Source organism: Dendrobates tinctorius, unplaced genomic scaffold (genome assembly GCF_039654945.1).
Source record: "Dendrobates tinctorius isolate UK_male_01 unplaced genomic scaffold, ASM3965494v1 ptg000027l, whole genome shotgun sequence".
NCBI classification, from domain to species: domain Eukaryota; kingdom Metazoa; phylum Chordata; class Amphibia; order Anura; family Dendrobatidae; genus Dendrobates; species Dendrobates tinctorius.
The window spans coordinates 3,006,202-3,030,575 of record NW_027361695.1 but is presented as its reverse complement, the minus strand read 5'-3'; the positions used below and the strand labels follow the sequence as shown (position 1 = coordinate 3,030,575).

Below are 24,374 nucleotides of genomic sequence, written 5' to 3'. Positions count from 1 at the left end.
AACAGAATTCTCATAATTTGTGGCATTAGAATATGCGTGTATTTAAACCAGACCGTTTTTAAAGATGGGAAATGGAGACAGTGACACTCAGATCTTTATCAGGTCCTGAAGAACAACACACCCATTGCAATTAGTGGCTACATGCTATTAACCGAATTCCATTCATGTAGCGACTGTGTTTTGACTTTCTGGATAGGGGCGGTATATTATATAGGCACATACCTTGTACTATTTAGGAAAAGGAAAACTAGTTCTTCTTGTTTGTTCAATAGAAAGGAGCATTATCTGAAGTTGCTCTCCCTGCCTCTAAGTCTTAAGGAGCCTTCCAGAGACAACAGTAAGTCAGAATTTTATTATGCATTGAGGATTTATATAGATTAATCAGGAGATATATAGATTTATTATGTCATTAGGTTGCTGTCTTCATATCCATTTATATTATTATTCAGAAGATATTTCATGTATAACCAGGGTCTCCAGAGTATAACGAGACCCCCACTTTCTAGAAAGAATCAGTCTAGTATGAGCTCTGATCCATCACAGCTTTTATTATAGGGGTACATCAAATTATAATATGCCCATCGATTACTAAGGGCGTTTAATAAATTTGCAAGAGGGCTCAAATTACTATTATATTATAAGTTAATATTTGACCCCCGAGTAATGAATTTGTAGTTATGTCTGAGGGAGGGAGGCTGTTTATCGCTTCTATGGGCTTTCTTCCAGATCAATATCTCTATTAAGAAGAACCTAGGGAGGGCAGCACGGTGACTCAGCAGTTAGCACTTTACAGCGCTGGGGTCCTGGGTTCAAATCCCACCAAGAACAGCATCTGCGAGGAGTTTGTATGTTCTCCCCGTGCTTGTGTGGGTTTACTCCGGGTTCTCCGGTTTACTCCCATACTCCAAAGACATACTGATAGGGAATTTAGACTGTGAGCCCCAATGGGGACAGTGATGATATCCATTATATTCGTATAAGCAATACATAATAATAAAAGAATATGTCAAGAAATAGCGTCCCCTACAGTTTTTACTGTATATATTACAGCATCCCTTTCCCTTAGCAGCTGCCGCACTCTTATGCGTCGTCTTAAAGTGGTTTTTGTTTTTTTCATAGGTAAGGGTTAATCCTTATCAATAAAGCATAACACAATTTCTGTTGGAAATTGGCATGAATCTCACCCAAAATAAGATATATAATATAAAGCAATAGGTGCAAAATAAAACATAACCTTTAATCCGTCAATTAAAAATACTGATTCATGTGTCACCCATGTGAAAATATAAAAAACAGCATACAACTGCTTATCCAGCAGGTGGGCCCTAAACAAGAGAAAAAGAGACCCCACCTAGATACAAGGATATAGATGGTCACCTAATGGTTTGTTACATAGGTAGACAAAACATCTAAAGGGTACAGCAATCGAGATACGTTCCACTCATAAATGCCATAACCTATTTGCACATACACTCACTGGCCACTTTATTAGGTACACCATGCTAGTAACGGGTTGGACCCCCTTTTGCCTTCAGAACTGCCTCAATTCTTCGTGGCAGAGATTCAACAAGGTGCTGGAAGCATTCCTCAGAGATTTTGGACCATATTGACATGATGGCATCACACAGTTGGCGCAGATTTGTCGGCTGCACATCCCTGATGCGAATCTCCCGTTCCACCACATCCCAAAGATGCTCTATTGGATTGAGATCTGGTGACTGAGGAGGCCATTTGAGTACAGTAAACTCATTGTCATGTTCAAGAAACCAATCTGAGATGATTCGAGCTTTATGACATGGCGCATTATCCTGCTGAAAGTAGCCATCAGATGCCTGTTCTTAGCTGAGAGGAGTGGTACCCGGTGTGGTCTTCTGCTGCTGTAGCCCATCTGCCTCAAAGTTCGACGCACTGTGCGTTCAGAGATGCTCTTCTGCCTACCTTGGTTGTAACGGGTGGCAATTTGAGTCACTGTTGCCTTTCTATCAGCTCGAACCAGTATGCCCATTCTCCTCTGACCTCTGGCATCAACAAGGCATTTCCGGCCACAGAACTGCCGCTCACTGGATTTTTTTTCTTTTTCGGACCATTCTCTGTAAACCCTAGAGATGGTTGTGCGTGAAAATCCCAGTAGATCAGCAGTTTCTGAAATACTCAGACCAGCCCTTCTGGCACCAACAATCATGCCACGTTCAAAGGCACTCAAATCACCTTTCTTCCCCATACTGATGCTCGGTTTGAACTGCAGGAGATTGTCTTGACCATGTCTACATGCCTAAATGCACTGAGTTGCCGCCATGTGATTGGCTGATTAGAAATTAAGTCTTAACACACAATTGGACAGGTGTACCTAATAAAGTGGCCAGTGAGTGTATATGTAAAAATCATGCAAAATTGCCAAAAAGGTCTCTCAGGACCACAAATTTGACAGTCAGGTGAGAGTAGTAATATAAAAGGAACAATCTCACCAAGTAGAATAATGGGTCAGGAGTCCCGGAAGATCCTCTGTTCAGTCCAACTGGAGGATAAAATAGGGGAAGACAATACCCTGCCACATCCCTAAAGGGCTAACATCAGCTAATCCCCAGACTCCTGCCCTAACAAGGGCAGTCCACAACTAGCCCTAATATACACATGCCCTGCACTTTCCCTAAGGCGGTGTCCAACGCGTTTCATCCAAGTACAATCTTCAGGGGACTAAACTTGTAAAGTGCCATAGTGCTATTAATGAGAGGAAACCTTCCACTCCCTATGCTGTCCGCGGGTAGTGGAGGAAAAAAGGGCATATTTATAGATAACCTCATGTGCAATCACACATAGTTGGTAACAGCTGTCGCCACATTTGATAACCTCATATGTCACATATGCTTTTCCACACGCATGGACCATTTGTTAGCGGCCCCCCCGACATGCGCCATTACCCATGCCATTTCCGGTCATGGAGCACACGCCGGAGGGAGGGCATCATGAGCATTACTCCGCCTCCAGCGCCGTAGTGCACCCTGAAACAGCGGCCGACTTCCGATCCAGAGGGGTGACAAGGCATCATAAGCGTTACTCCACCTCCAGCGCCGCCGTTGCACCCTAAAACAGCGGCTGACTTCCGGTCCAGAGGGATGATGCAGCGCGTCCCAGACGGAGGCGTGACTCTGCCACCCACAGCACCGGCCCCCGGTGTACATCATAAAAAAGCGGCGGATTTCCGGTCCGCGAGGAGTGACAAGGGGCGGACATAACTCCGCCTACCAGAATCTCGGTACGTCATGTGCACCCTGACAAAGCGGCCGACTTCTGCCGCACAAGTCAGATGTATGGGTGCAACACACAGCCGATTTCCGGACCGCGAGGAGTGACAAGGGGCGGACATAACGCCGCCTACCAGGGTCTCTGTACATCATGTGCACCCTGACAAAGCGGCCGACTTCTGCCGCACAAGTCAGATGTATGGGTGCAACACACAGCCGATTTCCGGACCGCGAGGAGTGACAAGCGGCGGACATAACACCGCCTACCAGGGTCTCTGTACATCATGTGCACCCTGACAAGGCGGCCGACTTCCGCCGCACCCGTCAGATGTGGATTTTTTATTTGGGCACAGTTGCACCCAAAGGCCTTAATGATCAAATACATTGTGGGTGTTTTATTTGAATTTTTCCTTGGTCTCTTTACCTGCAGTAGTCTATTAACCAATACGCTACAATCTCTCTTCTTGTCACCTCGTGTCAGGATTTTGTTTACATACATGCAATCATATAGAATTTATATTTTGTCACCTCCCATATATAAATATACACCCCCCTGTTGTTACTAGAAGGGGTGTATAAGAACAAATGTATCCCCTTGATGATTATGTTTCTGTCATATGCGGTCCTCTGCTTAATAGCATTGAGTAGTACTGTGTATAAGGACAAACTGGTATTCATCACATGGAGAGGTTGTTCGGCGGCCCTTGGCCCAGTATTATTTATTTAACAAGCTGGGTTATGCGCTGCATGGAGCACAAGTTAATCTTGTTTATCAAGTGCTGCAACAATAATGCATTGTGTAGGGGGAATCATACCCCTGGGATCGCTGGACTCTACATGTGGGGGCATTTTCTACCCTATTTAACTGGTGTATATTTCCATTTGATGTCACCAGTAGTGGTTTTTTGTTTTGTTTTTTCCACATGGACCGGAAGTATGTACAGCGTGCGCACAGTGATGGCTGCTGTGGGATGGAGGATGGAAGGGTTCGGTGTGGTGCACCCATACATCTGACGTGTGCGGCGGAAGTCGGCCGCCTTGTCAGGGTGCACATGATGTACCGAGACCCTGGTAGGTGGCGTTATGTCCGCCCCTTGTCACTCCTCGCGGACCGGAAATTGGCCGCGTGTTGCACCCATACATCTGACTTGTGTGGTGGAAGTCGGCCGCTTTGTCAGGGTGCACATGACGTACCGAGATTCTGGTAGGTGGAGTTATGTCCGCCCCTTGTCACTCCTCGCGGACCGGAAATCCGCCGCTGTTTTATGATGTACACCAGGGGACGGTGCTGTGGGTGGCAGAGTCACGCCTCCGTCTGGGACGCGCTGGGACGCGTTGTGTCATCCCTCTGGACCGGAAGTCGGCCGCTGTTTTAGGGTGCACCGGCGGCGCTGGAGGTGGAGTAACGCTTATGATGCCTTGTCACCACTCTGGACCGGAAGTCGGCTGCTGTTTTAGGGTGCACCGGCGGCGCTGGAGGTGGAGTAACGCTTATGATGCCTTGTCACCACTCTGGACCGGAAGTCGGCTGCTGTTTTAGGGTGCACCGGCGGCGCTGGAGGTGGAGTAACGCTTATGATGCCTTGTCACCACTCTGGACCGGAAGTCGGCTGCTGTTTTAGGGTGCACCGGCGGCGCTGGATGTGGAGTAAGGCTTATGATGCCTCGTCACCACTCTGGACCGGAAGTCGGCTGCTGTTTCAGGGTGCACTGCGGCGCTGGAGGCGGAGTAATGCTCATGATGCCCTCCCTCCGGCGTGCGCTCCATGACTGGAAATGGCATGGTTAATGGCGCTTGTCGGGGGGGCCGCTAACAAATGGTCCATGCATGTGGAAAAGCATATGTGACATATGAGGTAATCAAATGTGGCGACAGCTGTTACCAACTATGTGTGATTGCACATGAGGTTATCTATAAATATGCCCTTTTTTCCTCCACTACCCGCGGACAGCATAGGGAGTGGAAGGTTTCCTCTCATTAATAGCACTATGGCACTTTACAAGTTTAGTCCCCTGAAGATTGTACTTGGATGAAACGCGTTGGGCACCGCCTTAGGGAAAGTGCAGGGCATGTGCAAATTAGGGCTAGTTGTGGACCGCCCTTGTTAGGGCAGGAGTCTGGGGATTAGCTGATGTTAGCCCTTTAGGGATGGGGCAGGGTATTGTCTTCCCCTATTTTATCCTGCAGTTGGACAGAGGATCTTCCGGGACTCCTGACCCATTATTCTACTTGGTGAGATTGTTCCTTTTATATTACTACTCTCACCTGACTGTCAAATTTGTGGTCCTGAGAGACCTTTTTGGCAATTTTGCATGATTTTTACATATATGTGCAAATAGGTTATGGCATTTATGAGTGGAACGTATCTCGATTGCTGTACCCTTTAGATGTTTTGTCTACCTATGTAACAAACCATTAGGTGACCATCTATATCCTTGTATCTAGGTGGGGTCTCTTTTTCTCTTGTTTAGGGCCCACCTGCTGGATAAGCAGTTGTATGCTGTTTTTTATATTTTCACATGGGTGACACATGATCAGTATTTTTAATTGACGGATTAAAGGTTATGTTTTATTTTCCACCTATTGCTTTATATTATGTAAGGGTTAATCCCTATAGAAATGTAATGTTTGACAAATTTGTAAAATATAATTTTTTTAATTTCTCACAATTTTCAAGACTTTTTTTTTTTGTACTCGCTGTCACTGAATGGGAACACTTACAATCCACCTTATACAGCTGGAAGTGGACATACTTGTATCCAGTCTAGACAATGCTATGTGAGCAACACTTGTCTGATACATTGTAGCAAACTGCGCTGCATACAGGTGTATCTGCAGATGGATTTGGCTTGGTTTGGATTCTATGTGATATAACACCAACACTAAGTTGCAAGTGTTTGTGAAGTGTAAAGGAAATGATACAAGGTTTTCTAAATATTTAACAAATATCAATCTGAAACTTGTGATGCGCAGATGTATTCAGCTCCCTGAGTCAGTACTTCGCAGTATCACCTTTCACTGCGATTACAGCTGCAGTCTCTCGGGGTCTGTCTCTCCCAGCTTTGCACACCTAGAGGTGATATTTTCACCCCTTCTTCTTTGCACACACGCTCTCGCTCAGTGAGATTGGACGGAGACATCTACGATCAGCAATTTTCAAGTCATGCCACAGATTCTCAATGGGATGTCGGTCTGGACTGTGACTGGACCGTTCACACATATGAATGTGCTTTGATCAGAGTCATTCATTAGAGCGCTGGTAGGATGTTTAGGGTCGTAGTCCTGATGGAAGGTGAATCTACACCCCAGTCTTAAGTCTTTAGCCGCCTCTATCAAGTTTTCCTCCAGGAATGGCCTGTATTTAGCTCCATCCATCTTTCCTTCAACTCTGCCTAGTTTCCCTGTCACTGCTGAAGAAAAGCCTCCCCACAGCATGATGCTGCCTCCACCATGTGTGACGGTGGGGATGTTGTTTTCAGGTGATGTGCAATGTTAGTTTTCTGCCACACATAGTATTTTGCATTTATCCCAAAAAGTTCTTCTTTGGTTTCATCTGACCAGAGCACCACATGCACACTGTGACCACTACATGACTTTCTGCAAACTGCAAATGGGACTTCCCATGATTTGCTTCAAAAATGTCTTTTTTCTCGCCATTCTTCTGTAAAGGCAAGATTTGTCGAGTATTTGACTGATTGTCCTGTGGACAGATTCTCCCACCTTAGCTGCGGATCTCTGCAGCTCTTCCATACTGACCATGGGTGTCTTGAAGGCTTCTCTTCTTAAGGTACTGTCACACTTAGCAATGCACCAGCGATCCCGACCAACGATATGACGCGGTCAGGATCGCTGGTGCATCGCTAAGTGGTCGCTAGTGAGCTGCCACACAGGCATATCTCACGAGCGACATCGCTGGGGACGGGGGTCGCTACTTACCTGCCACACTAGGCGATCCTGACATCCTCTCGCCCGGCTCCACGCTCGTCTCTCCACAGGAAGCGCCGCAGGAAGCTGAAGACGAGAAACAGTCCAGCCTGTTCTCGCGCGATCAGCGATAAGCAGCGGGGGAGCGGGTCGTAGGTAAGTATCACACACAGCGATATTGCTAGCAATATCGCTTAGTGTGACAGGCCCTTTAGTCCTCTCCTTGCTTGGGATACCAAGTGAGGTGAAAGTACATGTCTTGGTAGGTTTCAATTGTTCCATACTCCTTCCATTTTTGGATGATGGATTGAAAAGTGCTCCGTGAAAAGTTAAGAGCTTGGGCTATTTTTTTTTTTTTTTATAGCCTAACTCTGCTTTACTTTTACCCACAACTTTATCCCTGACCTGTCTGGTGTGTGCTTTGGTTTTTTCTTTATGCTGTTTGATCCCTAATATTCCCAATCAAATTTCTGAGACCGTCACAGAACAGCTGTAATTATACTGAGAATAAATTACACACAGGAGGCCGCCGTGTACTAATTATGAGACTTCTGGAGGCAATTGGTCACCCAAGATTTTATTTAGGGGTATTAGACTACAGGGGGCTGAATACAAATGCACGTCACGTCACATTTTTCAGATTTATACTTTTCAAATGATTCTGAAAACCTTGTATCATTTCCTATACAGATCACAAATACTTGCTACTTTGTGTTAGTATCACATAAAATCCCAAGAAAATACATTTAAGTTTGTGGGTGTAACATGAGAAAATGTGGAAAAGTTCTCGGGGTGTGAATACTTTTTCAAGGCACTGAAAATGAGCACCACTGCCCCTTCAAACAGTTGACCAGTGGGGGTGTCAAGAGTGGGTCCCCACAAATATATGTCTCAACTTGCCAAGTTATTAAGTTAACTAGTAACTTGCTGATCAATGCGGGTTTGACTAGTAAGACCCACCATCCTGATCACAAAAACAGGGCTAGAAAAAAAAAAGTGGGCGTCCATGTCTGATAGGTAGTAACTTTCCGACGTTAAGCTTTTCTTGCTGCTTTTGCTATAGAGATCCACAGACAATATTATCACTGTGTTTCCCACTGCTGAAATTAGGTATTACACCGTGATCTATATAGGATATCTGTGTACCGCTGGGTCTTCTGGAGCGAGAGATGTTCTCCCCTTTTACTCTTTAGTTTCTATTATGTCTTTCCAGTATCTTTTGCGAGTCTGTAACACTTTCCTGTGGTTTCTTATGTTGCTTCAGACTCTTTATCGCTGCGTTTCCACATAACAATAACTCCATCGCTCCACGTTTTTGCAGAAAATTCTTCACATTCCATAATCTGTAATGACTTGTTTTATAACTTCTTTACAAAAAAACAGAAACCAAGATGTAAAGAGGAAACGATTCTATCATTTCCAATAAACCGTCATCTAAAAATGTAGCCAACATTATATTATGCACTATTCACCGTCGCAGCAGGACGGTACACTTATACTTTACCTGTCTTAGTGGGGTTTTATAGTGTGATGCCTCATGTGCATTCACGAGAAATGCTGCTGCTCTTTTACAAGCAATAGCACCCCTCCTGTCCACAGGCTGTGTCTGGTATTGCAGACTCATTATGATCCATTACTGTAAAGTTTTAATGTTTCCAAGCCATGTTTGGATCTTACTTAAAGGGGTTGATCAGTGCTGATGAAGATCTTAAGACCCTATACACCTTTTGAGATGTGTGCACAGTTGGCACGTAACATGCATGGGCTGAACAGTACACATGCACAATCGTTTATATGTGTCTCAGCAGGTTTGTGGGGTCACATCGTCACTGGCGCTACTCCTTTCTAACGGTGCCAGATACCATTTTCAATGTAATACCAGACCCAACCACATAGGGGAGAGAGGCGCTGTGTTAGGGTTGTATAATATAAAAAAAACAGGAGTTTCTCCTAAAACAGCGCCACACCTGTCTGCAGGTTGCAAATAGTATTGCAGCTTAGGCCTCTTTCACACTTCAGTTTATTTGTGTCAGTTAAAATCCGCCAAAAATGCGGAAAAGCGGATCCGTTGCTAACTAATGTGAACGGATGCCACAGGATCCGTATTTTGACGGATCCGCAGAATGAAGAATTTTAAAGGAACCGCTGGCGAGAGAGAGATTTTTTCGTCTGCCAGAAAGGATTTCAGGGTTAATTTTCTCCCTGACTTCCTTTCTCCAGGCATGCGCAATGGAAAATGCGGATCCAACAACAAAAAAAACGTTGCAAGGTCCATCCAGGCATGCCGGCGGACGCAAAAAATTTGACGGATCCTCACAAAAACGGATCCAACGGATGGCCATCTGTCAAGATCTGCCGGTAATGCAACTCAATGGGGGAAAAAACGGATCCGCAAAAAAAAAAAAAATGGCGGATCCGTTTTTTTCAAAACCTGGAGGATTTTGACTGATGGTCAAAAACGGAAGTGTGAAAGAGGCCTTAGTCTTATTTATTTCAGTGAAGCTGAACTGCAGTATCAGACACAAGCAAAGATCAGGCGAGGCACTGTTACAAGCAGAGAGCAGCCATGTTTTTCTTGATCTTGTACAACCCCTTAAACTCAGTATCTTGCAGAAGGAAGTGGAAACTTTTCAGCTGAGACTGTGGTTTTCACCAGGAAAATGTCTTGTCTTCATCTTTTTCCGAGCAGACGGTGTAAAGCAATGAAGATTGCCGCGTTCAATGCCCGCAGGTTGGGGCTGAAGAAATGCACCGACCGCAAAGTGTTCTCAAACATTACCAAGGTGGGTGCACAGGGGTTGATTAAGGATATGCACTGGCAATGGAGGTCTGATGCCAGAGTAAGTTACTGGGCATTGTGCCACTCACAGGATGCCAAGATCCACAAAATATCCATAGATTACATGAAAAGCTGTGTAATGATACATTTCCACTGTGGGAGTGCTGCAGGGAAATTGAAGACTTGCTGCCAGTTCCCCATGCAGATTACTGTTGATTCTGCTAAGCACAAAACCTCTTTAAGTCCTAAGTCTACATTAAACATTAGTATTGTCACTTTCCCTCTTTCATGGGGAGATTGCTGGTGTATGGTGCAAGCTTAGGAGCTAAGAACCTGCCTAACTGCAGCAATCCAAGCTAGCTACAATTGCTGTTGTGAACCCACCAAAATGCAATTCTCAATCACTGACAGCAGCATTTAACCCATTTACAACCTTGTATAAGTACATCCAAGGTCATCTCCATCAGCGCCGGATCTGGCATCTTTCTAGCCACATGACAGTTGATTTGATCAGCTGTCATGTGCCTCTGCCAGCCGTGGGTGGAATCGCGATCCACCCACGGCTGTAAACATGTTAAATGCCGCTGTCAGTCACTGACAGCGACATTTAACTCACTCAAACCTGATGCGCATCATAACACCCATCTATCGGCACCCCATCACATGATCGCGAGGCGCCGATGGGTTGGTATGACAGCAGGGGGTCTGCAGAAGACGCCTGTGCTGGTCATTGCAGATCTCTTAGGAACGCCAGCTCAGGGCTAGTGTTTATAAATCGAAATTTATAAATCGTGTTAAAGCCCTCCTATGTGTAACATAAACGATCGGAAGGTTGCAGCTTTAAGTCTCTTAAGGAAACTATTGAAGCAAGTGAACATTTAAAAAAAAATGTTATAAAAAATATATAAAAGTTCAAAATACCCCCTTTTGCTCCATTCAAAATAAAACAATAAAAAATACATGTTTGGTATCGCTGCATTCATAAACACCTTATCAAAATATAAAGTAAATTAAACCAGTAAATCAGTAAACGGCGTAATGAGAAAAAGAATCAAAAAGGCAGAATTTTTTTTTGGTTGCCGCAACATTGCAATAAAATGCTATAACAGGCAATCAAAACATCGTATCAACCCCAAAATGGTATCAATAAAAAAAGTCAGGTTGGCATGCAAAAAATAAGCCCTTACCCAGCACTGGATCCCTAAAAATGAAGACACTACGGGTCTTGGAAAATGGTGCCATTTTTTTTTCCTACAAACTTTGGATTTTTTTTTTTAACCACTTGGATAAAAAAAGAACCTATATATGTTTGGTATCTGTGAACTCGTAATTACCTGGAGAATCATAATGGCAGGTCAGTTTTAGCACTTAGTGAACATGGTAAAAAAAAAAAAAAAAAGCAAATGAGAAATTGCACTTTTTTTTTTTTAAGATACGGTATTTCACCGCACTTGGAGTTTTTTCCCCATACACTATATGGTAAAATAAATGTAAATAAAATAAAAGTAAAACAAGCCTTCACGAGGCCATATTGATGGAAAAATAGAAAAATTATGGTTCTGAGAAAAAGGGGAGCAAAAAACAAAATTGCAAAAATGGAAAAATCGCAAGGTGGTGAAGAGCTTAAAGGGGTTGTCCGATTATACCATATTGATGACCTACAGCAGCACACACACTCATTACCTGTTATTGGTTCTACGGGGTGGAAATACTTTGAAAAAAAACCTGCTGCAATCACAGCTCCTCTCAATATGTAGCGGCTGCTGCCGGATACTGCAGAACAGCATTAACATATTGAGGATAGGTCATCAATATGTTGTGACCGGACGACCCCTTTTAAGTTGTGTGGGTGACTGTTCAGGCACCCATCACCTCCAGATGGCACAAATGTGGGGTGCCAAAGGGTTGCCATGAGCGTCTATGTACTGTGAGTCCTGAGAGATTGCAGGAGAATAACAAAATAAGGTGTAATATGTGTGATTGATGCTTTAATGCTGTTTTGAAGACGAAGGGCGATCACACCAACATATTCATGTGATGAAGGGCGATCACACCAACATATTCATGTGATGAAGGGCGGTCACACCAACATATTCACGTGATGAAGGGCGGTCACACCAACATATTCACGTGATGAAGAAGGGTCACACCAACATATTCATGTGATGACGGGCGGTCACACCAACATATTCATGTGATGAAGGGCGATCACACCAACATATTCATGTGATGAAGGGCGGTCACACCAACATATTCATGTGATGAAGGGCGGTCACACCAACATATTCACGTGATGAAGGGCGGTCACACCAACATATTCACGTGATGAAGAAGGGTCACACCAACATATTCATGTGATGACGGGCGGTCACACCAACATATTCATGTGATGAAGGGCGGTCACACCAACATATTCATGTGATGAAGGGCGGTCACACCAACATATTCATGTGATGACGGGCGGTCACACCAACATATTCATGTGATGAAGGGCGATCACACCAACATATTCATGTGATGAATGGCGATCACACCAACATATTCATGTGATGAATGGCGATCACATCAACATATTCATGTGATTTAGCGCATTCTTACTTTCCATCTATTTTTTTTCCACACCTGCTTAAAACTTTTGCACAGTACTGTATAATATCCTATTTGGCAAAAAAAAAGGTGATTAATTGGATTTGTGTGTCATTTTATTATAAGATAATGGAGGGCACGGACTACGCTTCATGTTTGCTACTCTTGCAGATAGTGTCACGCTACGACATCATCGTGCTACTGGAAGTCTTTGATGCAAAGGAGAAAGCAGCAAAAAAACTTGTGGATGAGTTAAATAGGTAAATGGCCCTTTGGTCTGAGATTATATATATGTGGCGCCCCTGAGGGTTCAGTCGCCACAGAGGTATTGCACCTCCTCCTGAGGTGTGGTACCCCACCATCCAGGTAAGGTGGAGACACCTGCACCCCACACCACAAAGTAGTGTAGCAAAGCACCTTCGGCGGCTCCCTGCTTGGAGTTTAGCATAGCACCCCTTGGTGACTCCCTGCTTGGAACACGAAACGTGCTGGGAGGTGGGTGGAGTTTAGTTCACATAAATGAGCGGGAAGAGTTGAGTGAGTCGTTCAGTCATTCATTCACTCAGTGAGTGAGGATATAGAAGGACAGAGAGTGAGAAAGAGAAGATCCCCGGGAGAGGGATGGAAGAAGGAAGTGCTGCAGCAGGCCACAGTGATCTGGGTCTGCTGGCACAGGAAAGAGACAGAGAAAGGAAGCTTGATTCTCCATTGGGAAGAAGGATTAGCACGGAACGTGAGGAGAATAAGAGAACAAATACCAGGGTTAGAGGAGAGGAGAACCCTTTTCAAGTTCTAAGCGCAAGGCCGGGGTCCGGTCCCCGAGGCTGTACGGATACTAATGGTCCTGCAGCAGACACCGGAGGAATAGAAGTAGTGACCACTTTATTTCCACACAAGACTTGGGGGCACAACAGCAAAGATAGTGAGCCGTGACTTAGTAGCAAGGAGTCCACGAAGCAGGCTACAGCTGTCTGCCGTACAAGTAGAGTTCATAGGAACATCTGACAGGAGGAACTCCAGTGTAACTCAGTACTGTGGGTACTTCACTCAAAGGCGCTATAAGAGGAGACGCTCAGAAAAGGCACATATGTTGGCGGAGTGTTGGAAGGGAGTACTTCATCTTGCCTTGAAGTTGGCTGAGCTCCTGACCCGGAGGACACGGCACAGAAGCAGGCACCTGTACCTGCAACAGACTGTGAGTAAAGCTTTGGAACTACATGCCCTGGTGTCCTCCACTTATTCCTGCGCCAACCTGCCCAGCACTGCTACATCCCTTGTACCTGACACTGCATCATCTACGTGTCACTTCACCTACACTGCCCTGGGACTACAGCCCTGCCTGTGGAGGGCTATAACATCACTGCTGCACCACACCATCTGTCCCAGAGGATCTGTCTGCAGCATTGGCTTACATCTCCATTGCCGAACACCACAGGTGGCGTCACGACTCACTCATCATAAGCACACTGCAACATTCCCCTTTTACAATGGGCGCCCAGGGCCACGGGCCGGGTCCCAGCTGCCGTAACATCTCCCATTGAAGCTCATCGGGCCCGGTACCGAGTACCCCACGGCCCTGGGAGGGCGACCCAACTATATATATATATATATATATATATATATACACACACACATTTACATACATAGAAGCATTTCCCCCAAACCACAGGGCATTATAAGTTATGCCCCTGGGTTGTATGTGACTGCTCACAAACCACAATGACTCCCCCCCTTTAAAGTGTAACTGCACCCTACTTTGGTCCCACCATAATCAGGGCCGCTGCTACTATCTATAGTCTAAGGATTGCGAGTTGAATACGCCTTAGGCCTGACCATAACTAAGACATCAGTTGTGTTACCCATGGCAACCAATCACAGAGCATCTTTAATTTTTCCAGACATTTTTGAAATGAAACCTGTGCTCTGATTGGTTGTTATGGGAAACAGGGCCCAATACGTCTGCCCTGTAGTTCTGATAAAACGTTTTAAGGGATTGATCTTGTTTTGAAAACACTGTGTAAAATTAATCCTTTTTCTTCCCAATTTCCTCTATCTAGCACATGTGCGGATGGTGTATCGTATACATATATAATAAGCAAACCTTTGGGAAGAAATGACTACAAGGAGCAATATCTCTTTATCTACAGGTAATGTATGTTTAGTACAGCAGCCGGTCACACGAAATTCAATATATCTAAAAATGTTTTCTGAATTTAAAGGGGTTGTTATATATATATATATATATATATATATATATATATATATATATATATATATATACACATATACACACACACACACACACACATATATATTTGGAACAGTGCCTCCCTTGTCTATGGGTTGTGTCTGGTATTGCATCTCAGCCCCATCATTTTGCACCGTGATCCCTACAGCAGTCCCTACTTGTCTCAGTATCACTCGTGTTTCTGTTGCAGGGATGACTTGGTGTCGGTGAAGGAGCAGTACCAGTACGAGGATATGCAGGAGGGGGACGAGGATTCCTTTGCAAGAGAACCTTTTATTCTCAGATTTGAATCCAAAAAGACAGGTATGAAAAATGTCCAAAAAATGTCACTAGTCAGAAGCTAGTGACCTGCGTGGGGGAGGAAATCAAAGGGGCGGTTGACATGGCAGCAAACTTCTTAAAGGGGACTTTTGGGGACAATAAATATTTTTTTTTTAAACTTAAATGCATGTATTTAGGGTTAAAATTAATTTTTGCAATTGGATTTCCCTAAACAATTTGCCGCGTTTGCCATTTTCAAGCTGTTTATATTCCTGCACATTCAAATTTGAAGTGGTTTGTGGTCATACACCAACTGTGAGGAGCTCAGAAAAAGATAAAACAACTTAACCAGGGCTCAGAGTGGTCAACTGACAGATTCTCAGTTAACTCATTCTGCAGCCAGCAATAAACAGTACAACACAGCGGCTATAGAAGGCAAATAATGCAAAATTGTAAAGGAAACTCAATTGCAAAAATGATTTTTTTTTTATCCCCGATTGCATGCACTTGGGGGGGGAAAAAAAAAACAAAAAAAACATGTCCACTAAAGTGGACAGCCCCTTTATGGGCATAAAACTTCAAGCTAGACAGCAACAGTGGTCGGTTTCCTAGGCATCAAGCTGTAAGCAAAAGAAAAATTTAATATATAGAACGGCTGCAAATTTTAGTGCGCAGTAAATTGAAAAAGTGAGGCCGTGACTGTTGAGGGGGGCCGAACCAATAGGCTGAAATTCTGGTCAATATTATGGTCAATATTAATATTATTTTATATTGTATCACTTAAGATTGAGACAAGTATGATGCCCACCTATAAACCGCATGAACCCCTTCACATACCCCTATGCACTGCCTGAGCCCCCACACACAGCCCCTATACACATCCTCCCTGTATACAGCATGAGCCCCCTACAAAGCCTCCTATACACCGTGTGAATTCCCACATAGACTTCTATATACAGCGTGAACCCACATAGCCTCCTATACACCTCTTGAACCCCCCGACTAGTATATACAGTGTGAGCCCCACATAGCCTCCTATACACCTCTTGAACCCCCCCAGACTCCTATATACAGTGTGAGTCCCACATAGCCTCCTATACACCGCTTGAACCCCCACATAGACTCCTATATAGTGTGAGCCCCACATAGCCTCCTATACACCTCTTGAACCCCCACATAGACTCCTATATACAGTGTGAGCCCCACATAGCCTCCTATACACCGCTTGAATCCCCCACATAGCCTCCTATACACCTCTTGAACCCCCACATAGACTCCTATATACAGTGTGAGCCCCACATAGCCTCCTATACACCGCTTGAACCCCCCACATAGCCTCCTATACACCGCTTGAACCCCCCACATAGCCTCCTATACACCGCTTGAACCCCCCACATAGCCTCCTATACACCGCTTGAACCCCCCACATAATCTCCTATATACAAATATCCCATATACATGAAAAAAACAAAAGCACCATATACTCACCTCACTCCTGTTCCCCCGATGCGCTGACTCTCCACAGTGCACAACTGACGTGACGAAATCACGTCATAGCAACTGCTGCCCCATATGCAGATTGGTGAAAGAATGGGCCGATGACCCCTCCTCCACCAATGTATGGGCTGCTGTCTGACAGCCCGATAGCAGTGACAGGAGGAGGCGGATGGGCCATTGTTTCAGCCCTTCGACTATCTCGGTCTGTGAGAGTGGAACAGCCAGTGGGCCTGATGTGGCCCGCGGGCCGCACTTTGCCCTGGTCTGTAGTACATTATAAAAGGGGGACATAGATTCAAAGAACATCACTGAAAATGAAACAGCCTTACCAATACCAGGTCAGATTATCGATACACTAGCATGATGCAGTAGACCACCACGATAAAGGCAGGGGCAGCACAGGTACAAAATACTGATGGCGTAAACACCCACAAACCTACCAATAATTCATGGAGAGGGTGGTTGCCTAATATTAAAACTGCACACAGATGGTGCTTGCATAGGTCCAATGACACAGATACGTGTGATACACAGTGTCTGGCTTACAGACTATTGATACTATTAGATCATGCCAGAACGATATACGTGCACCCCGCAAAGACAGGCAACAATAAAGTGTCTGGCTGCATCAGGCGTACCTGTGTGACTGGCGCCCTATGCAAGCCTCATCTCTGTGCATTTTTAATACTATGCCGTTTAAGACAAAAATGTATTTGCTTTCCAGCTGTGAAGAATTTCGTCCTTATCCCGGTGCACACAACTCCCAAAGACTCTGTCCAGGAGATCGATGAGCTGTATGATGTCTATCTTGATGTTGCCAAGAAGTGGGAGACTAAGGTGATGGAACACTGTCACCGTTACCATTTTTTTAATGTTACAGTCTTAACCTATGATGTAATGAGGGTCTGGATACATAATTTGACGAGAAGAGCTTGCAATCACATTTCTTAATGGTAGGGATTATTTAAAGGGGATTTAGAACTATTGTGTAAAATTAGCCACATATTAGTAAATCAGTTACTGGAGAATCAGCCAAAACTTGGTAATTAAGTTTCATTCTCTTTTAGAGATATTAGCATTTTTTTAGTTTAGATGTGGTGGCCATTTTGAAAAAAAGCACAACAGGAAGTGTATAGAAAATGGATCTAACTTTCTCTAGAAATAAATCAAACAAAATGTTCAAACTTTGGCTGCTATTTTAACTTATTTACTAACGGAAGGTCAATTCTATTTTTGGATTAGAAATTCACTTTAAGGCTTGGGCTACATAGCGACTTATAGTTTTGGGTTTTTTTTTTTTTAAATCTGGCTTCAATCTGGACCAGAGAGTTTATAGATAGGAAATATACAGGCAGCCGGAAGGTAAATATCTTACAAAGTTTTATTATTCATACATACTGCACTTTTTCTCTCCAATTAATAGGTAAGCTTTATGCATTAAAAAAAAACCTTTTCACTATATAGAATATTATGTTTCTGGGAGATTTCAATGCCGATGGGGCGTACGTCTCAGGCAAAAAGATGAAAACGATAAGACTGAGGGCCGATAAAAGCTTCCACTGGTTGATCACCGATGACAAAGACACTACGGCCACCAAAACGACGGACTGCTCATACGACCGGTACGTACGAACTCTCTACCGATGACCTTATAATCCGTGTTGGATATTTATGTCCAAATTAGGATAGTTTACCGGTGGACTACATCCAGTCATCCATATGACTACAGACTGGCCGTCCAGGAGTCCTTTAATGCCCTCCAGACAGCTATAATGTGAAATGCAATTGGAAATGTATGCCTGCAAAGACACCAGGCCTCCCAAAACAGAGGGCCCGAATTTGCACAGTTTTTTTCTTTTATAGAAATCTGGCACATTCAAGACTGCCATCTTCATAAAATGTAAAAGGGTTTGTCCAAAAAAAATACTTTATCAAAGGGCAGCACTGAGTTTTACATAAGTTGAGCTGCCCAGGTATTATAAATGACAATTATAAATTGTCTTTAGGATAGTCGTACACGATGACCTGTTCCAGCATATCGTCCCGAACTCAGCCAAGCCCTTCAACTTCCAGGAAGAATATGAACTGACTGATGAGGAGGTAAGCTTGAAGGAGTATTTCCATCTCCAAGGTCCTATCCCAATATATGGTAGGTGTAGTAATAATATTAGCAAACATCTCCAATAAGAAAATTAGCATAGTTCTTCTGATTCGCCATGTCACTTACCTCATGTGCAGGGCATTGCAGCTTAGGTACACGACCACTAGCAACTAACTTATTGTATGAGCGGTGGGAACCGTGAATAACCCAAGCTACTGCAGCACCCTGCACATGAGGTAAGCGACACAGCTAATCAAGAGAACTATAAAACATTTCTAATTGGAGGTAATTAATGGTGACACCCAGTTGTCAACTTCTTTGTAAATTTTCTGGAGCAATGACAGGAATGATACAAAGAAAGTTCTCCAGAAATCTTATGTCATGGGGAATATGAGAATTTATTAAAACTGTTTAAGAGGAGGTCCCTGCTAAAGCCTGGGGGGCAGTAGCTATATGTGTAGTTTGGAGCAGGGGTAATAGTTGTAAAACTGATGCATAAATCCTACGCTGCCATTATTTTGTTTGCAGGCGCTGAAAGTGAGCGATCACTATCCCGTAGAAGTGGAGCTGCAAGCAAAAGGAAAAACTGCCAAGAAGAAATGACCAAAGTCCCGAGTTCATAGCTTTTTTTATTTTCTCTGCCACATTTTAACTTTTGCATTTCAGCCTCTATCCCAAACTTCCATTTTACAAAACAGATTTTTAACCCCTTCCCACCACCGCCAAATTTGTGTTTTCACACTTTCCCATTTTTTTATGTTGACATCGCTCATTTTCTTTGGGACGGGAAATAGAATTTGTTCTGAGTCATTTTTCCGCAACGGAGGGCTTGTTTTTCTCAAGGCGAGATGATTCCTTTGATACCATTTTCAGGTACATACGACATTTTTAGTAGCATTTTTTTTTTTTAATTATTTTATTATGATGGTCTGGTGATAGGAAAGAAAAATGCAAATTTTGGAGATTCTATTTTTTTTTCTGTTCTCTTTATAGCATTCACATTATGGGCTTATTTACAATTTGGATAGATCTGACCTTTATGGCCACGGCCATACCAAATATGCTTTTTATTTCTTTATTTTTAAATATGGGGGAGGGGAAACTTGAATTTCTTTTCTATGCATATATTTTTTTTTTTTTAAACTTTTTACATTTAATTTTTAAAACAGAGAAAGTAATTTTCTCCTTTGAAGCCCAGCCACCAATTGGACAGGATTAGGGTAGATACCGGCTGTGTAACACAAACAGCATCTGCCACGTACGGTGGGGTGCGAGCTCAGCCCCCGAGCCTGCTCCCTACACGTAAATTCAACGTACTACTATGTCCCATGAGCGGTGAAGGGTTCAGCAAAACTATTTTGATAAAACATGATCCAAATCGAGAAAAACTTTGGAAAACTCAGATTCACAGATACAGGAACAATCACGATCGTCACTATGCAGAATTTGCTCCGTCTGAATTTTAACCCTCTAAACAAATTACTGATTATCTTTAAATCCACATTCAATATCAATGTACTGGTACAAGATGTCAATAAATTTGTGAAAAAAAGGTTTTACAAACCAGCAAAGTGAATTAAAAGCAAAAAGATGGATTTTTGGTTCTCACCGTAAAATCTCTTTCTTGGAGCCTTCATTGGGGGACACAGAATACCATGGGTGTATGCTGCTGCTAGGAGGCTGACACTATGCAAAAACAATAAAATTAGCTCCTCCCCCGGCAGTATACACCCACCGACAGGCACCAAGCACCTCAGTTGGTGAAAAAGCAGTAGGAGAAGCAACGAGAAAAAACTCAAACCATATGTACCAACCCAACAGGGGACTCTAAGACCCAACACGGTACAACTGAAACAGGGAGGGTGCTGTGTCCCCCAATGAAGGCTCCAAGAAAGATTTTACGGTAAGAACCAAAAATCCATCTTTCTTTATCGCCTTATTGGGGGACACAGAATACCATGGGACGTCCCAAAGCAGTCCCAAGGGTGGGAACAGCAAAAAGGAACGAAAGTAACCGAAAGGATCAGGTCGGCCGGTGAGCCACCGCCGCCTGCAGAACCTTCCTACCAACCACAGCATCAGACGAGGCCTGGGTATGAACCCTGTAGAACCTCGTGAAGGTGTGCAAAGATGACCAGGTTGCAGCCTTGCAAATTTGCATGGCCGAGGCCTGGTGACGAGCAGCCCACGAAGCCGCCACAGCCCGGGTGGAATGAGCTCTTACTCCCGGAGGGGGCCGCTTTTCCTGAAGACGATACGCTTCCAGAATGGTAGAACGAATCCAGCGAGCGATCGTGGATTTGGAAGCCGGAAGGCCCTTCTGGCGACCTTCAGAGATGATTAGCAAGGAATCGGACAGACGGAAGGAAGAGGTCCTGGCAAGATAGACACGCAGGGCTCTAACTACGTCCAGTTTGTGGAGAGACTTCTCAAGAGGATGAGATGGAGCCGGACAAAAAGGAAGGACGATATCCTCATTGATATGGAAAGCGGAAACCACCTTTGGAAGAAAAGAAGGAACGGGCCTGAGGACGGCTTTGTCCTGATGGAGAATGAGGTAAGGGGAACGACATGACAAGGCCGCCAATTCAGAAACTCTTCTGATGGAGGAAATGGCGATCAAAAAGGTGACCTTCCAAGAGAGAAGGGACAAAGGAATGTCCTGGAGAGGCTCGAACGGCGCCTTCTGGAGCGCGCTAAGAACGAGGTTGAGATCCCACGGGTCTATTGGCGAATGATGAGGGGGAGCCAAGTGGGAAACCCCTTGTAGAAAGGTCTTGACCTGTGGTAGAGAAGCTAGCTCTCTTTGGAAGAGGATAGAGAGAGCGGAAACCTGGCCCTTGAGCGTACTGAGGGACAGACCTGCGTCTAACCCAGCTTGAAGAAACCCTAGGATAGACGGGATAGAAAACGACATTGGGAAGACTATCATCGCACCAACGGAAAAAAGCCTTCCAGTACCTATAGCAAATGCGGGAAGAGGCTGGTTTCCTGGCTCTGATCATAGTTTGAATAACCTGACTGGACAGACCTGATTCCTTTAGAATTGCGGTCTCAATGGCCATGCCGTCAAACTCAGACTGAGAATTCTCGTGGTAAAGGGGGCCTTGCGAGAGAAGGTCTGGACGGTCCGGAAGCCTCCAGGGAACGTCCGCGAGCATGTTGACCAGTTCCGCGTACCAAGGCCGTCTTGGCCAATCTGGAGCAACTAGAATCACTGGTACGCCTTCCGATTTTATCTTTTTGACCACCCGAGGGATCAATGCCAGAGGCGGGAACAGATACGGAAGTTGAAACTGGGACCACGGAGTCACCAGTGCGTCGCATGCGACGGCTAGAGGGTCCCTGGACCTGGCTACGAACTGCGGCACCTTGTGGTTCATCCGAGATGCCATGAGATCGACATCCGGGGTGCCCCAACGGTCGCATATCTGAGAGAAAACCGCGGGGTGCAGGGACCATTCGCCGGACGCTAGGCCCTGGCGACTCAGAAAGTCGGCTGCCCAATTTTCCACCCCTGGAATATGGACGGCGGAGATTGTCGGAACGCAACGTTCTGCCCAGCGGAATATCTTGGCCACTTCTGACATTACCTGTTTGCTGCGCGTACCCCCCTGATGGTTTATGTACGCCACGGCCGTGGCGTTGTCCGACTGAATGCGGACCGGCTTGCCGGAAAGGAGGGGCTGCCAGTGAAGAAGGGCCAGGAAAATCGCCCTGATCTCCAAAAGATTGATTGGAAGGAGAGACTCCTGTGGCTTCCAGCGTCCTTGGGCCGCTTTCTGATGGAACACGGCTCCCCATCCTAGAAGGCTCGCATCGGTGGTGATGATTTGCCACTGAGGCGGAAGGAAGGACCTCCCTTGGAGAACTGACGCTGGCCGTAGCCACCAAGTGAGAGACTGCCTCACTCTGAGAGGAAGCCGAATAGGACGGCCCAAGGACATCGTGGTCTTGTCCCAGGCTGAAAGCAGAGACAGCTGGAGAGGGCGAAGGTGATACTGCGCAAAGGGCACTGCCTCCATGGAGGCCACCATCTTCCCCAGGACCTTCATGCCGAACTGAATGGGAATGGGAGCAGGCCTCTTGAGAGTTTTGATGCACTTGGACAGAGTTGTAAATTTTTCCTTTGGAAGAAAAACACGGGCTAGCTCCGTGTCGAATTCCATACCCAGAAAGGTCAGACGCTGGGTGGGGACCAGAATGGACTTCTCCTTGTTGACTAGCCAACCTAGGCGGCTGAGAGTGTCCAGGGTTATCTGAAGGCTCCGGAGACAGTCCTGGCGAGACGAACCCTTGATCAAAAGATCGTCCAGATAAGGGATGATGAGGATCCCTCTGGAGCGAAGGATGGCCATCACAGTCGCCATCACCTTCGTGAAAACCCGGGGCGCTGAAGCCAGGCCGAAAGGAAGAGCTGTGAACTGAAAGTGGTCTCCCTGAAACGCAAATCGAAGATACTTCTGATGTTGCACACATATTGGAATGTGGAGATAGGCATCCCGAATGTCCACCGAGCAGAGAAATTCCCCGGGCTCCATGGAAGCAATCACCGACCGAAGAGACTCCATCCTGAAATGAAGAATCTTCACGTGGCGATTGAGCAATTTGAGGTCCAGAATAGGACGAAGAGAGCCGTCTTTCTTCGGGACTACAAAGAGATTGGAGTAGAACCCGGAAAACCGTTCGTCTGAGGGAACGGGAACAATGACTCCGGCGGAAAGAAGGGAGGAAATGGCCTGCAGAAAACCCGGAATCTGGGCCAGCTGTCGCGGAGGCCGAGACCGGAAAAACCGTCTGTTCGGGAGTGAAGCAAATTCGATTTTGTAACCGGATGCGACGAGTTCTCTGACCCAAGCGTCGTCTACAACGGACAGCCAAGCATCCGCGAAAAAGGAAAGTCTGCCGCCCACCCTGGAAGAAATTCCAGGTGGGGGTGACCCGTCACTTAGACGAAAATCTGCCGGAATTGGCTCCTGCAGATCTGGAATATTGTCCTCTAGATCTCCAGCGAGGAGCGGGTTTGTAGGAAGGTTTCCTCTGATCCCGCTCCCTGGTGGCAGGCGGCCGATCCTGTTGAGTGGCTCTCTCCGTGGCAGAGAAGGGACGAAAAGGCCTGAATGGTCGAAACCCCCTTCTGTTGAAGGGACGTTTTGGTCGAGACTGGGGAAGCGAAGTACTTTTGCCTCCAGTGGCATCGGAAATTATCTGATCCAGCTTTGCTCCAAAAGAGCCTAGAGCCATGGAATGGCAGATTGGTAAGCGACTTTTTCGAAGTAGTGTCCGCATTCCATGACTTTAGCCAAAGGACTCGGCGTACAGCTACTATGTTGCTGTTAGCCCTTGCTACGCAGCCGGCCGCGTCTAAGGAGGCGGCCAAAAGGTATTTTCCCGCCTGGTTAATCTGATCTGCAAGATCTGCCAATTCGTCTTGAGGAGCTGACGCTAAGATGCCTCTGCGAAGGATTTTTGCCCAAGCGGAAATGACCTTCGCCACCCAGGCGGATGCGAAAATAGGGCAGAGAGAGGCGCCAGATGCCTCAAAGATAGACTTAGCCAGAGATTCAATCTGCCTGTCAGTAGGATCTTTGAGCGACGCCCCGTCTGGAAGAGAGAGCACCGTTTTAGAGGCTATCCGGGATACTGGAGGATCTACCTCTGGAGCCTTGGACCACTTTGAGAGCAGTTCTGCGTCAAAGGGGTACAGAACGTCCAAATACTTGCGGCCTGAGAAA

General features: G+C 45.4%; 1 protein-coding gene across 2 annotated transcripts; it reads left to right on the top strand.

Annotated features, from left to right (window-relative positions):
- The first annotated feature begins 232 nt into the window (after positions 1–232).
- Positions 233–20,234, top strand: LOC141084773 (deoxyribonuclease gamma-like). 2 transcript variants are annotated; one of them, XM_073569688.1, is made up of 9 exons: positions 233–337; positions 9,857–9,950; positions 12,704–12,792; positions 14,590–14,679; positions 14,971–15,083; positions 17,263–17,375; positions 18,003–18,160; positions 18,545–18,638; positions 19,168–20,234. In XM_073569688.1, the coding sequence occupies exons 2-9, from the start codon at positions 9,870–9,872 to the stop codon at positions 19,240–19,242; spliced, it is 813 nt and encodes a 270-aa protein (XP_073425789.1). In that variant the 5' UTR covers positions 233–337; positions 9,857–9,869; the 3' UTR covers positions 19,243–20,234. The 2 variants fall into 2 exon arrangements, with proteins under 2 accessions (XP_073425789.1, XP_073425788.1); XM_073569687.1 differs by lacking the exon at positions 233–337 and having other exon boundaries at positions 9,828–9,950.
- Positions 20,235–24,374: the final 4,140 nt, after the last annotated feature.